This window comes from Odocoileus virginianus, chromosome 25, assembly GCF_023699985.2.
Source record: "Odocoileus virginianus isolate 20LAN1187 ecotype Illinois chromosome 25, Ovbor_1.2, whole genome shotgun sequence".
Lineage (NCBI taxonomy): Eukaryota > Metazoa > Chordata > Mammalia > Artiodactyla > Cervidae > Odocoileus > Odocoileus virginianus.
Window position 1 is genome coordinate 31097282 of NC_069698.1, and position 16012 is coordinate 31113293.

Consider the following 16012-nt stretch of genomic DNA (forward strand, 5'->3'; position numbering starts at 1 on the left):
GGAGAAACATCAACAACCTCAGATATGTAGATGATACCACTCTAATAGCAGAAAGTGAAGAGGAACTCAACATCCTCTTGATTATGGTGAAGGAGAGTGAGAGAGCCAGTTTAAGACTAAATATTAAAAAACTAAGATCACGGCATTCGGCCCCATTACTTCATGGCAAATAGAAGGGGAAAAGGTGGAAGTAGTGACGTATTTCTGTCTCCTGGACTCCAAAATCACTGCATATGTGACTGCAGCCATGAAATCAGAAGATGATTGCTTCTTGGCAGGAAAGCAATGACAAACCTAGACAGCATGTTGAAAAGCAGAGACATTACTCAGCCAACAAAGGTCCATATAATCAAGGCTATGGTCTTCCCAGTGGTTATGTATGGTTGTGAGAGCTGATTCATTGGAAAAGTCTCTGATGCTAGGAAAGAGCAAGGACAGAAGAAGAAGAGGGCATCAGAAGTTGAGATGGCTGGACGGCATCACCGATGCAATGAACATGAACTAGGGCAAACTCCTCCAGCAGGTGGTGAGGGACAGGGAGGGCAGGCCATGCTGCAGTCTGTGGGGTCACAAAGAGTTGGACACAGCTGGGCAACTGAACAATAGCAGCAATCGTTGTGGTGCTAATGAGTGATGGACGGTGTTATGAGATGAATTCCCATTACCTCAGAATGTGGCTTTATCTAGAGACAGGGTCTTTAAAGAGGTGATTAAATTAAAATGAGCCCATTCGATATGCTGTAATCTCTGAAGTCGCTCAGTCGTGTCCGGCTCTTTGCGACCCCATGGACTGTAGCATATCAGGCTCCTCCATCCACGGGACTTTCCAGGCAAGGGTACTGGAGGGGGTTGCCATTGCCTTCTCCACATAAGGACACCAGTCAATTCTAATTTTGTATGAAATCCTGGTTAAGTCAAGTCAACATTTCAATGGCCTCCATTTCTGTACCAGTGGAGATTGAAAAGGCCAGTCTCATAGGATTTTTGTAGGGGATTAAATGAATTGATATATGATAATTGATATATACATATATATATATATATATATATATACACGTCTATATATATATGTATATATACATGTAAAGTATTAAACTGTAGCAAGAATACAGTGTTATATTTAAGTGATATTATTAATCCTTATAAGAAGAGGTAATCAAGACACAGAAAAGCGACACCCAGCACAGAGGAAGGACCATGCGAGGACACAGCCAGGAAGTGGCCATCTGCAACTAAAGAGAGAGGTGTCAAGGAAACCAGACCTGCCAACACCTTGACCTTGGACTTCTAGCCTCCAGAACTGTAAGAAAATAAATTATGTTGTTTAAGCCATCCTATCAGTGATTTTTTTAATGAAAGTTCCAGAAAACTAATATAGCAGGAAAGCAAAAGCATAGAGACTGTGACTGTAGTTGACAGATGAGTTTAGAAACACACATAAAACAAATATGGGGAGCTTCCAGACACAAGTGAGGGGGAGCTGAGGAACAAGAATTCCTGGAATGAATGGGTAAATGGGGGAATGCCAAGGACATTTAGATTATTCCCAATGACTCTTCAGCAACATAGGTTTGAACTGCATGGGTTCCACTTACAGAGGGGTTTTTTTCCCCAATATATACTATAGTACTATGTAATCTGTGCCTGGTTGAACCCATGCATGTGGAACCACAGATAATGAAAACCAACTATGGGATGTGAGCATCAGTGGATTTTGGCATTTGTGGTGGGTCCTGGAACCAATCCCCCAAGGATAACTAGGGATGACTGTACTTCAAAAATGATCACTTATAAATATCACAATTAACATGTATTGAACTTTGGAGAAACATGTGAAGTGAAAGTTACTCAGTCATGTCTGACTCTTTGTGACTCAATGGACTGTAGCCCACCAGGGTCTGCCCCTGGGGATTCTCCAGGCAAGAATACTGGAGTAGGTTGCCATGCCCTCCTCCAGGGCATCTTCCCAACCCAGGGATAGAATCCAGGTCTCCCGCATTGTAGGCAGATTCTTTACCAACTGATCCACCAGGGGAGCCTGGAGAAACAGGAATAGGGGTTAAAAACCACAGACTCAAGAGCCTTAGGTTTCAATTTTGATTTTGTACACAATCCTGGGTAAGTTAGTTAACATTTCTACGTCTCAGTGAAGATAATAAGATCAATCTCAGAAGGTTTCTGTAGGGATTAAATTAATTGATATATATATATAGTATTAAACTGGGCCAAGAATACAATGATGCATGTGTTAGCTGTTATTATTTATTATCATTACGGGCAGACACTAGTCAAAGTGTTGAATCAATATTCACAGAAATTTTTAGGCACCTGAAATATGGTAAGGTAAACTTTGTTACTCATGATCACACCATTAGTAAGTGAATAAGTGGTAGACCCCAGATCTGACATTAACGATTATGGGCCTATAAATTATTGTGCTCCATAAAACAAAGCCTTTATTTACAATGCATTATAAAATGCCAAATGGATCACTAAACAGGGAGATTTCTGTTTACAGGATTTATATGAATCCAAGGAATTACTCAAAATTTACACATTTTTTAAAAGTTCATTTATTTCATTACTGCATTCTGAGTGGAGAATGATACTGTTTGGACGGTGTGTTGAAGCAATGAGCTTCTTTTTTTTCTAAAGACATTTTATCTGTTAATAATAAGTAAGAAAGGGAAAAATTCAAAGAGGAACATTTGATTAAGGTAAACAGAAATAAACAGCTTTAAAATATATTCAGAATGCTTTACCATATACATCTTAAAGTATTCTATATTTTTGATTCTTAAAAACTTGTACATGAAAAAGAAATATACAAATTTCAGAATGAACAATGCAGTCTAAAAGAAATACTAATTGCACTGTTTCCATTTACAAGTTTTTCAATTCACAAACAAGCTGTTACATTTGATGGATGAAGGCATTTTATATTTCATGTGGTTTGCATGTGCTTGGAGTGAGAAATAGCTCCTTGCTTTCTTTAAGTACAAAATTATAGATGCACAGTGGTGGTCTGTGAAAGAGAAGAAAAGAGAGAAAAAATAACTGTTAGTAATAACAGCAAAGTTTACTTCCTTCTCATAAATATAAAAATATCCTATGCTTATAACTGGCTCAGACAGTAAAGAATCTGCCTGCAACGGGTGATCGATCCCTGGGTTCGATCCCTGGGTTGGGAAGATCCCCTGGAGAAGGGCAGGGCAACCCACTCCAGTATTCTTGCCTAGAGAATCCCTATGGACAGAGGAGCCTGGCAGGCTACAGTCCATGGGGTCACAAAGAGTAGGACATGGACTAAGCATAGCACATGCCTATAACTAACAAGTTCCCTAAAAGCAGGGAGTGGAAAAAAACCTACAGGATCATTTCTGCTCCATCTCATTTGTCTATGTAGAGATGAATAGACATAATATTTGTGAGAAAGAAAAAATTCTCTGTACTTCAATACCCTCTCTCCTTGTTGCTTCACTGGAATACTTAAATAGGAAATATTTTAGGATACTGAAACAGCCGAAAACTGAACTCAACTCTTAGTGGCTAGGCCAGTTCTTCTATCATGATAGCCACCACAGAAGAGTTGGACTGAATTCACAGACAATTTTGCCAAAATATTTAAATCAATCCTCTGCCACCTGCTAAAATGGAAATAATAACATTTAAATCATTCTATATCTTGGAGAAATTGTGTATTCAATATTTCATGATTTCTGAGAATTCAAGTCACTGTGGTGAATCATGTCCAGTAATTTATCTTCTTGTTAATATCTTAAAACCCTCAAAAAAGTAATCAACTGAAATAAACAAAGATTGGTCAAAGTTGAGGAAAGGAGCTAAAGGAAAAAAGTGGTAGAAATAACTGGAAATTTCCAGTACCAGCCATATAAATGTAATCAAGGAAAAGGGGACAATTCAACTGCACAGGCGCTGGTAGCTCATACTTATTTGACACGTGCACTGCTCTAGATCAAGAGATACATTTCTTCCCATCATCTTCTAACTTGGGACATGACTAAACACATTTTAAAGTATTCAACAATATTGTTAGGTTAAATTCTTCCATTTTAAATCAACTTCCTATATCTGATAACATTTGAAAATTAATAAAATATGGACACATTTATCTTTAATTATAAAAGCTGATATAGAATATTACAGTATTTTTCCACTTGAAGTAATAAATACATTTGAAAATTTAATAGTATAGAAGTGTGAAATATCAGTACTTCAATCTTGAAAGATTCTTAGATATTAGCAAAAGTAGCTTTGTGGTAAATTGTCAAGAGACCAGAATGTAATTGAAAAATCAGACATAATCCTTTCTCCATTATTGAGTGGAAGAATGACTTTAACACTTCCCCTAACAAATGCATATATTCTTATGTCAATTTTTAATTTAGCCTGATAAATTAAAGTCTTTCTTCACTGAGTGAGCCTTCAATGGTCTGGATGTCCCTGATTCACTTCAGTTTTAAGTTGTCATAGTCAGACAAGGGTGTCAGATTTATTATCAGGTTGGTGAAAATGACTGCGGATTCAGACTGTGGATTTTAAATCACTGTAACTAGGCTCAAACACATCTTTATTAAACAAAATAGGAACCATTAAAATCAACATTTTGCCAATAAGAAATAAGTTTGTTTATTCCTGTAGAATAAAAACCCATGCTTCAGTATTCGATGAACTCTTGGAAAGCATTTTCTGCCTCCTGCTGGTTGTGGAAGTGTCTTCCCTGCAAAAAGTTGTTGAGACACTTGAAGAAGTGGCAGTCAGTTGGCAAGAGGTCAGGTGCATATAGTGGGTGAGGCGAAACTTCTGTAACCTAATTCCCTCAGCTTTTGAAGCATTTGTTTTGTGATGTGTGGTCAGGCGTTGTCATGGAGAAGAACTGGGCCCTTTCAGTTGACCAATGCTGGCTGCAGTCATTGCAGCTGTCAGTACATCTCATCCATTTGCTGAGCATACTTCTCACATGTGATGGTTGCGCTGGGATTCAGAAATCTTTAGTGGATCAGACAGGCAGCAGACCACCAAACAGACCATTTTTTGGTGAAAATTTGGCTTTGCGAAGTGCTTTGGAGCTTCTTCTTAGTCTAAACACTGAGCTGATAGTCACTGGTTATTATATAAAATCCACTTTTCATTGCACATCAAAATCTGATTGAGAAATGGTTCATTATTGCATAGAGTAAGAAAGAGAAGACAACACTTCAAAGGATGATTTTTTTGATCTTCAGTCAGCTCAAGAGGTACCCACTTATTGAGCTTTTTCACCATTCTAATTTGCTTCAAAAGCCAAATGACCATAGAATGGTCAATGTTGAGTTCTTCAGCAACTTCTTGTGAGTTGTAAGTGGATCAGCTTTGATGATGGCTCTCAATTTGCTGTTGCCAACTTCCTATGGCGGGCCACTATGCTCCTCACGTTAAGGCTCTTGTCTCCTTCGCAGAGCTTCATGAACCATCACTGCCCTGAATGCTCCTTAGCAGTTCATGGGCCAAACGTGTTGTTGATGGTGCTGCTTTCTGACCCATTTTGAACTCAAATCTCTCAAATTGCTTTCTGTCTAACATAATTTCCCTAGTCTAAAATAAATATAAAATAAACAGGAAGTGTTAAGTCATTAGCAACAATATAAATACATATGGTGAGAAATGTGCATTAAAATGATGTATAACATAATTACATTTATTTAGGAATGTTATCCAATATCAAATAGCAAAGTTCAACAATGCAAAACTGCAATTACTTTTGCACCAACCTAATAATAAATTGTATCTGTCATCAAGTAATTGTCCTACTAACATATTTTAATACAATCTTAAAGCAAGTATGTTTTTGTTTATTTTATACAATAAAATGAAAGCTCACTATCCTATTACAATTGACATATGTTCAATATAGTAAATGCATATATTTTATTAAATATTCCACATTTTACAAAGCTTTCACAAGCATTATAGAACAATTTGGTCAGGTTCATTACAGCTTCCAAAGTTAAATATTACCAAAATATATGAGGAAAATTAATTTTCCTGTTTTTACATTGTGAAAGCCTATATAGTTCTATTGCCAGGAGACTCTAATATTGAGATCATTTATCCTATGTTATTAATAGTTCCTTATCCTCAGGATAAAAAAATTTAAACTGTATAATTATAAAAAAATGTGATATATGTTGAAATATTATAGGAATAAGAATATTTAGTGTTTCTTTAAATAAAAAAAGCATTGGATGTTACATTTCTAAAGCTTTGTTTACCACAAATTAGCAGAAATGAGCACAGTACATTGATAAAGCATAAACTTCAGTGAAAATACAGAAGAAATCAAAGAATTAAAAAAATCTCTAAAATTCAAATATAATTAGTTTTTAATTTTAATCCATGTATATTTTACAAAATACAATAAGTATACATGCTTCTTTATTTCTAAAATATCTCCCCTAAGGCTTTTGTACAACATATCACATTTATGCATCTAGTGTTCTTTTAAAAAGTTACTTAGGATAAAGTTCCTAGCACTAACAAAGGTATCTGTTCTTACCTGCAGGTAACTGAGTAAAGAGGAAATCTTGCCTTAGGAGTGGGGATTATTACCCATAAAGTTAGCATGATTCCAGTCCTACCTAAAAAACTTTGAAAGTAGAACCTGAAAGAACCAATCTTCCTAAAAGTAACTAAACAGTATCTTGAAAATAAAAGAAGATTTATAAGAATATAAAAATATGGAGCACCTAACATGATAAAATACACAGTGTCTGGCATCTAATCAAGAAATACCAAGCATGCAAAAAAGCAGGAAAATTGACCCATATGAAGGCAACCAATTGAAATCAACCAAGAGCTAGCACAGATGTGAGAAGCAGCAAAGACATTGTTGGTGGTGGTGGTGGTGGATTTCAGTTGCTAAATTGTGTCCAACTCTTTGTGACCCCATGGATTGCAGCACACCAGGCTTCCCTGTCTTTCATTATCTCCTTGAGCTTGCTTAAACTTATGTCCATTGAAAAAGTGATGCCATCCAACCACCTCGTCCTCTGTTGTCCCCTTCTCCTCCTGCCTTCAGTCTTTCCCAGCATCAGGCTCTTTTCCAGTGAGTCAGCTCTTCCCTTCAGGTGGCCAAAGTATTGGAGCTTCAGCTTCAGCATCAGTCCTTCCAATGAATATTCAGAGTTGATTTCTGTTAGGGTTGACTGGTTGGATCTCCTTGCAGTCCAAGGGACTCTCAAGAGTCTTCTCCAACACCACAGTTCAAAAGCATCAATTCTTCAGCGCTCAGCTTTCTTTATGGTCCAACTCTCACATCCATAAATGACTACTGCAAAAACCATGGCTTTGATTATATGAACCTTTGTCGACGAAGTAATGTCTCTGCTTTTTAACATGCTGTCTAGGTTTCTCATAGTTTTTCTTCCAAGATGCAAGTGCCTTTTAATTTCATGGCTGCAGTCACCATCTGCAGTGATTTTGGAGCCCAAGAAAATAGTCTGTCTCTGTTTCTGTTGTTTCCACATCTATTTGCCATGAAGTGATAGGACCTGATGCCATGATCTTAAATTTTTGGATGCTGAATTTTAAGCCAACTTTTTCAGTCTCCTTTTTCACTTTCATCAAGAGGCTCTTTAGTTCCTCTTTGCTTTCTGCCATAAGGGTGGTATCATCTGCATACCTAAGGTTATCGATATTTCCCCCAGCAATCTTAATTCCAGGTGGTACTACATCCAGCCTGGCATTTTGCATGATCTATTCTGCATATAAGTTAAACAAGCAGAGTGACAAGATACAGCCTTGATATCAGTTCAGTTCAGTTCAGTTCAGTCATTCAGCTGTGTCCAACTCTTTGCGACCCAAAGGACTGCAGCACACTAGACTTCCCTGTCCATCACCAACTCCCAGAGTTTACTCAAACACATGTCCATTGAGTCAGTGATGCCATCCAATCATCTCATCCTCTGTCATTCCCTTCTCTTCCTGCCTTAAATCATTCCCAGCATCAGGGTCTTTTCCAGTGATTCAGTTCTTCGCATCAGGTGGCCAAAGTATTGAAGTTTCAGCTTCAACATCAGTCCTTCCAGTGAACATTCAGGACTGATTTCCTTTAGGATGGACTGGTTGGATCTCCTTGCAGTCCAAGGGACTCTCAAGAGTCTTCTCCAACACCACAGTTCAAAAGCATCAATTCTTTGGCACTCAGCTTTCTTCACAGTCCAACTCTCACATCCATACATGACTATTGGAAAAACCATAGCCTTGATAAGACCTTTGTTGGTAAAGTAATATCTCTGCTTTTTAATATGCTGTCTAGTTTGGTCATAACTTTTCTTCCAAGGAGTAAGTGTTTTTTTTATTTCATGGCTGCAGCCACCACCTGCAGTGATTTTGGAGCCCAAGAAAATAAAGTCAGCCACTGTTTCCACTGCTTCCCCATCTATTTGCCCTGAAGTGATGGGACTGGATGCTATGATCTTAGTTTTCTGAATGCTGAGCTTTAAGCCAACTTTTTCACTCTCCTCTCACTTTCATCAAAAGGCTCTTCAGTTCTTCACTTTCTGCCATAAGGGTGGTGTCATCTGCATACCTGAGGTTATTGATATTTCTCCCAGCAATCTTGATTCCAGCTTGTGCTTCATCCAGCCCAGCGTTTCTCATGATGTACTTTGCATATAAGTTAAATAAGCAGGGTGACAATATACAGCTTTGATATATTCTTTTCCCTATTTGGAACCAGTCTGTTGTTCCATGTCCAGTTCTAACCATTGTTTCCTGACCTGCATACAGATTTCTCAAGAGGCAAACCAGTTGGTCTGGTATTCCCATCTCTTTCAGAATTTTCCACAGTTTATTGTGATCCACACAAAGGCTTTGGCATAGTCAATAAAGCAGGAATAGATGTTTTTCTGAAACTCTCTTGCTTTTTTGATGATCCAGCAGATGTTGGCAATTTGATTTCTGGTTCCTCTGCCTTTTCTAAAACCAGCTTGAACATCTGGAAGTTCTCGGTTCATGTATTGTTGAAGCTGTCTTGGAGAATTTTGAGCATTACTTTACTAGCACGTGAGACACACGTAATTGTGTGGTATTTTGAGCATTCTTTGGCATTGCCTTTCTTAGGGCTTGGAATGAAAACTGACTTTTTCCAATCCTGTGGCCACTGCTGAGTTTTCCAAATTTGATGGCATATTGAGTGTAGCACTTTCACAGCATCATCTTTTAGGATTTGAAATAGCTCAACTGGAATTCCATCACCTCCACTAGCTTTGTTCATAATGATGCTTCCTAAGGCCCTCTTGACTTCACATTCCAGGATGTCTGGCTCTAAGTGAATGATCACACCATCATGATTATCTGGGTCATGAAGATCTTTTTTGAACAGTTCTTCTGTGTATTCTTGCCACCTCTTCTTAATATCCTCTGCTTCTGTTAGGTCCATACCATTTCTGTCCTTTATTGAGCCTATCTTTGCATGACATGTTCTCTTGGTATCTCTAATTTTCTTGAAGAGATCTCTAGTCTTTCCCATTCTATTGGTTTCCTCTATTTCTTCACACTGATCACTGAGGAAGGCTTTCTTTTGTGTGTCTGTGTGTGTGTGTGTGTGTGTGTGTGTGTGTTTAGGAAGGCTTTCTTATCTCTCTTTGCTATTCTTTGGAACTCTGCATTCAAATGGGTTTATCTTTCCTTTTCTCCTTTGCTTTTCGCATCTCTTCTTTTCACAGCTATTTGTAAGGCCCCCCAGACAGCCATTTTGCTTTTTTGCACTTCTTTTTCTTGGGTCGGATCTGATCACATGGACCACAGCTTTGTCTAACTCAATGAAACTATGAGCCATGCCATGTGGGGCCACCCAAGATGGACAGGTCGTGGTGGGGAGTTCTGACAAAATATGGTCCACTGGAGAAGGGAATGGCAAACCACTTCAGTATTTCTGCGTTGAGAACCCCATGAAGAGTATGAAAAGGCAAGAAGATAGGACACTGAAAGACGAACTCTCTAGGTCAGTAGGTGTCCAATATGCTACTGGAGATCAGTGGTGAAATAACTCCAGAAAGAAAGAAGAGATGGAGCCAAAGCAAAAACAACACAGAATTGTGGATGTGACTGGTGATGGAAGTTAAAGTCTGATGCTGTAAAGAGCAATATTGCATAGGAACCTGGAATGTTAGGTCCATGAATCAAGGCAAATTGGAAGTGATCAAACAGGAGATGGCAAGAGTGAACGTTAACATATTAGGAATCAACGAACTAAAATGGACTGGAATGGGTAAATTTAATTCAGATGACCATTATATCTACTATTGTGGGCAAGAATCCCTTAGAAGAAACGGAGTAGCCATCATAGTCAACAGAAGAGTCTGAAATGTAGTACTTGGATGCAATCTCAAAAACAACGGAATGATCTCTGTTCATTTCCACAGCAAACCATTCAATATCACAGTAATCCAAGTCTATGCCCCAACCAGTAATGCTGAAGGAGCTGAATTTGAACGGTTCTGATAAGACCTACAAGATCTTCTAGAACTAATACCCAAAAAAAGATGTCCTTTTCATTATAGGGGACTGGAATGCAAAAGTAGGAAGTCAAGAAACATCTGGAGTAACAGGCAAATTTGGCCTTGGCATACAGAATGAAGCAGGGCAAAGGCTAATAGAGTTATGCCAAGAGAATGCACTGGTCATAGCAAACACCCTCTTCCAACAACACAAGAGAAGACTCTACACATGGACATCACCTTATGGTCAACAGCAAAATCTGATTATATTCTTTGCAGCCTTGACATACTCCTTTACCAATTTGGAAGCAGTCTGTTGTTCCAAAGCCCCTTGAAACTCTTGCTTCTTGATTTACATACAGGTTTCACAGGAGGGTAAGGTGGCCTGGTATTCCCTTCTCTTTAAGAATTTTCCACAGTTTGTTGTGATCCACACAGTCAAACGCTTTAGCATAGTCAATGAAAGAGAAGTGCACGTTTTTCTAAAATTCTCTTGCTTTTTCTATGATCCAACAGATGGCAATTCCCTGGTGGCTCCGATGGTAAAGGTATTGAAAGAGTTACTATAATTGTATTTCATGTTTTCAAGTAGAGACATGAAACATATTCAAAGATTAAAATGAAACATCCATAGATGAAAAGTACAATATCTGAGATGAAAAATGCCCTATAATAGTTAAATAGCAGCTTAGACATTGCAGAAGAAAAGAATAATGAACTTGAAGACATAGCAAGAGAAACATTCAAAATGAAATGCAGGGAGAAAATTAAATTTAAAGTCAGAGCATCAGTGAACAGTGGGATACCTTCAAATAACCTAATAAATTTGAAATTAGAGTCTCCAAAGAGATACTAGAGAGTAGGGACACAGCAAGAGATATTTCAAAATAAGTGAAAAGTTTAGATAAAATATGATGAAATCTATAAACCCATGGATCCAATAAAGGTCAACAAACACTAATCACAAGAGGTATGGAAAAAATTTTAAAAAGTCACATTGAATTAAACTGCTTAAAATCTGTGATAAGGAGAAACTCTTAAAACCAGTCACAGAAGAGTTTTATTTTGTTCATAGCAACAAAGGAAGGATAGTAATAATAAATTTCTCGTTAAACTCAATGCATGGTTTAAGACAGCACAGTAACATCCCTAAAGTATTGAAAGTAAAAGAACAACTGTCAAACTAGAATTCCACACCCAGAGAAATTATCTTTAAAAATAAAGACATCATAAAAACACACAAAAGTTGAAAGCATTCACAACTACCAGATCTTACAAAAAAATCTTAAAGGAGCTCCTTTTGTCATAAGGTAAATTGTAGCAGATGAAAATATACATCTAATACAGGTTAGAAGTACACCAGAAATGGTAAATGTATGGAAAAAATATGGAAGACTTTCTAATTATTCATGTATTTTAATAGAAATGTCTCTTTAAAGAAAAGTGATACACTTTATAGAGATTTTAGCATATGTATAATTAAAATATATGCCAAGAACAGCACAAGAGAGAAATGGAAGTATACTACTGTCAGGTCCTCATGTTACATGTGAAGCAGTAAAATTCACTTGGTAGACTGTGATAAAATGAAGATTACAATATAACTCCATAGGAACCACTAAATAATCAACTTCTTCCATTGATAAAGAAGATTAAATGGAATCATAAGCATGCATGCTAAGTTGCTTCTGTCATGTCCGACTCCGAGTAACCCTGTGGACTATAGCCTGCCAGGCTCCTCTGTCCTTTGGATTCTCCAGGCAAGAATACTGTAGTGGGTTACCATGTCCTCCTCTAGATGGAATCATAGGCTCCTCAATTTATCCAAAAGGCAGACAATGAGAAAATGGGAACAAAGAAAAGATGGGACAAACAGAAAACAAAATAGCAAGATGGCAGATTTAAACCCAACTGTACCTACAATTACATTAAAGATGCAGATACCCTCAATTAAATGGCAGAGGTCATCAACATCATTTGTCATTAGAGAAATACAAGTTAAAAACAAGTGAACAGAAGTGTTTTCATTTTCTACACACGTGTTAGAAAAGCAAAGACAACAAAAAACTGGTGAAGGTGCAGTTTTGGGTGTAAGAGAGCAATGGAACTCTGGGAAGTGTCAGTGGGGATGCAAAATGTACAGTCATTTTGGAAAACAGTCTGGCAGTTGCTTATAAGGTTAAACATGCACTCACAATGAAAGTGAAAAGTGAACATGTTAGTCACTCGTCATGTCTAGCTCTTTGTTACCCCATGGACTGTGGCCTACCAGGCTTCTCTGTCCCTGGAATTCTCCAGGCAAGAATACTGGAGTGGGTAGCCATTCCCTTCTCCAGGGGATCTTCCCAACCCAGGGATCAAACCTGGGTCTCCTGCATTGCTGGCAGATTCTTACCATCTGAGCCACCAGGGAAGCCACTCACAATATGACCTTACGATCTCTAGGTATTTAAGATAAATGAAAACTTAGGTTCACATAAAAAACTGCAAGTAAATATTTCTTTTGGCTTTATCCTGGACAGATATAAAAAATTATGAACAAGTTATATTTTTCCTCCAACTAGGATAAAGGAACTGTGGTATATACATACAATGAAATACTATGTATCAATAACATTCCATTGATATAAGCAACAACATGGGTGAGTTTTAAATGTCTAAAGCTAAATGAAAGAAGCAATATTTAAAAGGCAACATACCATATGATTCCATTTATATAAAGTTCTGGAAAAGGCAAATCTAGGTGCCGAGGTTGCGAGAGAGTAGGTGTGGGGACTTGGCAATAAAGGGACAGCATAAGCAGTTTTTGTGATTGATGAAAATGTTCTGTATCTTAATTGTGGTGGTGGTTACATGACTCTATGTGCTTACTAAAACTCATAGAACTATATGCCGAAAAGAGTACATTTTACCTATTAAGCAAAAATTTTTAAAGTAGATTTAATTCAACTTTTCTCAAGAAGTCACACAGGTATCTCCACTACAAATATTCCTCTCATCCCTAAGTCTGAAAGGCCCGTCTACTGGAAATGCTCAGAAGAACTATATTGTTTGTGTAGTCTCCATCACTGTTTGTTACAGACAGCTAATTATTTACTGAGTTAGACACACAGTTTATTCTGGACCATAAGGCATCACATTTTTATCACTCACACTCCCAATAGTTTGGCAGTGCTAATTCTCATTAATTGTACATTATCTGTACGGACAGATCTAAACAGGAAAAGCAACTAAATGGTTACTGCAATTATCTAGGTAATTAAACTTAAAGCATGCATTTCATTCAAGCATCTGTTAGCATCCACAGCCAACAGGGAATGTTAAGAGTTCTGTTAACCACCCACATAACGTATTTTAGTTTTTTCCCTGAGTACAAGTAACTGCATCTAAATTTTATAAATTTAGCAAATTTTCATAGTCTATCTATTTAGATAGATTTTACATAAAAATTCTGCTTAGATTTTACATAAAAATTAAAATGATACACGTGCTTATATTTTCCTCTGTGGCATATCCTAATGACTTTCTGTTTAGAATTTACATAAAACTTAAAATGACACTATTTAGACTGTAGATTTTAGATTTTACATAAAAATTAAAATTAGATTTTACATAAAAATTAAATTTTTATGTAAAAAAATAGATTAGTTTTTTACATAAAAATTAAAATGACACACATGCTTATTTTTTCCTCTGTGGCATATCCTAATGACTTTACCCTGTTTCTACTTAACCAGCGATGGAGCTGTATGTAACACTTGTCTATGTAAAACACGATTAAGAAGACAGTGAATCAAATAATCAAATTCATGATTCAACCGTAGCATGTGTGATTATAAGTAAACATGACAAAATATTAACGGTGTTATCTCTTAGTTATCGGACTACATGTGAATTAAATTTTCCAAATGTCCCACAATTAGAATAACTGACTATATTAATTAGTGAAAAACTTTATTCCTATAAAAATAGCAGCAGCTAAAAATGAAGGAAACAACAAATGAAAAAAAACAAGAAAAGTTTGACTCCCTGTCATGACAAAGGCAATTCTCAGCTAAGAGACCTTAGACATGTTATTTTAAACTTCTGAGTTTCTGTTCCTTTACTAACAAAACAAAGAAAATACTTAACTCATAGAGTTGTTGCAACAATTGTAAACATAGCATTTGAGATGTAGTAGACGCTAAATAAATTTAAAGAAGACTTAACGCTGAAGAATTAATGCTTTTGAACTGTGGTGTTGGAGAAGACTCTTGAGAGTCCTGTGGACTGCAAGGAGATCCAACCAGTCTATCCTAAAGGAAATCAACTCTGAATATTCATTAGAAGGACTAATGCTGAAGCTGAAGCTCCAATTCTTTGGCCACCTGAAGGGAAGAGCTGACTCACTGGAAAAGAGCCTGATGCTGGGAAAGACTGAAGGCAGGAGGAGAAGGGGACAACAGAGGCAAGATGGTTGGATGGCATCACTGACTCAATGGACATGAGTTTAAGCAAGCTCTGGGAGATGATGAAAGACAGGGAAGCCTGGCATTCTGTAGTCCAGTTTTCCATATCAGGTGGCCAAAGTATTGGAGTTTCAGCTTCAGCATCAGTCCTTCCAATGAATATTAGGGACTAATTTCCTTTAGGATTGACTGATTTGATCTCCTTGAAGTCCAAGGGACTCTCAAGTGTCTTCTCCAACACTTTTTAAAGTATTTTTTCCATAAAGGAGAAGCTTGAATTGACTTTAGGGCAAATAACTCACAAGATAAATTCCATTTTATCAGATAAATTTGCAATCAATGCAGATTTCTTTTTCTGAAGTTCTTAACTCTGCTCAGAGTCTTCCTATATTCCCAACAACTCTGATGGATGATGATTATTATGATCACTAAATTATAAGAGTGAGAAATGTGGTAGAAGTGAATATAGTGTTTGGATAAGAAGTTTACAAATTAGCAATGAATGAAACTTTTAGAAAAAGGTAGAGGTGTTTATGAGGATGCAGAATGAGACATAGCTCATAGAATTTTTGGGAACAAAGCATTTTATTGATGAATTATTTCAGCAAAACAGACTAATATCTTTCATATAGTTATTGACTTGTCCAGTCTGTTGCTTGAAAAATATGTGTATAGACAAAATGAATATAAGAAAAGTTAAATTGGGGACCAACAAGAGAAGGGAATGAAAATGAAAAGAAAGGACTGCTATAAATTGAGCATCTGTGCATGAGTGATAAGTCACCTCAGTTGTGTCCAACTCTGTGACCCTGTGGATGTAGCTCACCAGGCCCCTCTGTCCATGGGATTCTCCAGGCAAGAATACTGGAGTGGGTTGCCATGCCCTCCTCCAGGGGATCTTCCCAACCCAGGGATTGAACCTGCATCTCTCCTGCATTGCCAGCTGGGTTCTTTACCACTAGCACCACCTGGAAAGTCCCTAGTCGAGCATCTGCTAGGAGACAAATATATATTTTATAAATGACACTGAAAACCTATGGAACATATTACAAGGCAAAAACA

At 37.2% G+C, this 16012-nt stretch overlaps 1 protein-coding gene across 5 annotated transcripts in view; it reads right to left on the reverse strand.

Moving 5' to 3' along the window:
- Positions 1-2240: 2240 nt before the first annotated feature.
- The window catches only part of LIPI (lipase I), a 47413-nt gene continuing 33641 nt past the window's right edge, over positions 2241-16012 (reverse strand). For 3 of the 5 annotated variants that reach the window (XM_070455085.1, XM_070455086.1, XM_070455083.1), the window contains one exon: positions 2241-3025. In XM_070455085.1, coding sequence (XP_070311186.1) covers positions 2938-3025 — 88 coding nt within the window. In that variant the 3' untranslated portion in view covers positions 2241-2937. The other 2 variants (XM_070455084.1, XM_070455082.1) reach the window with 1 other exon arrangement.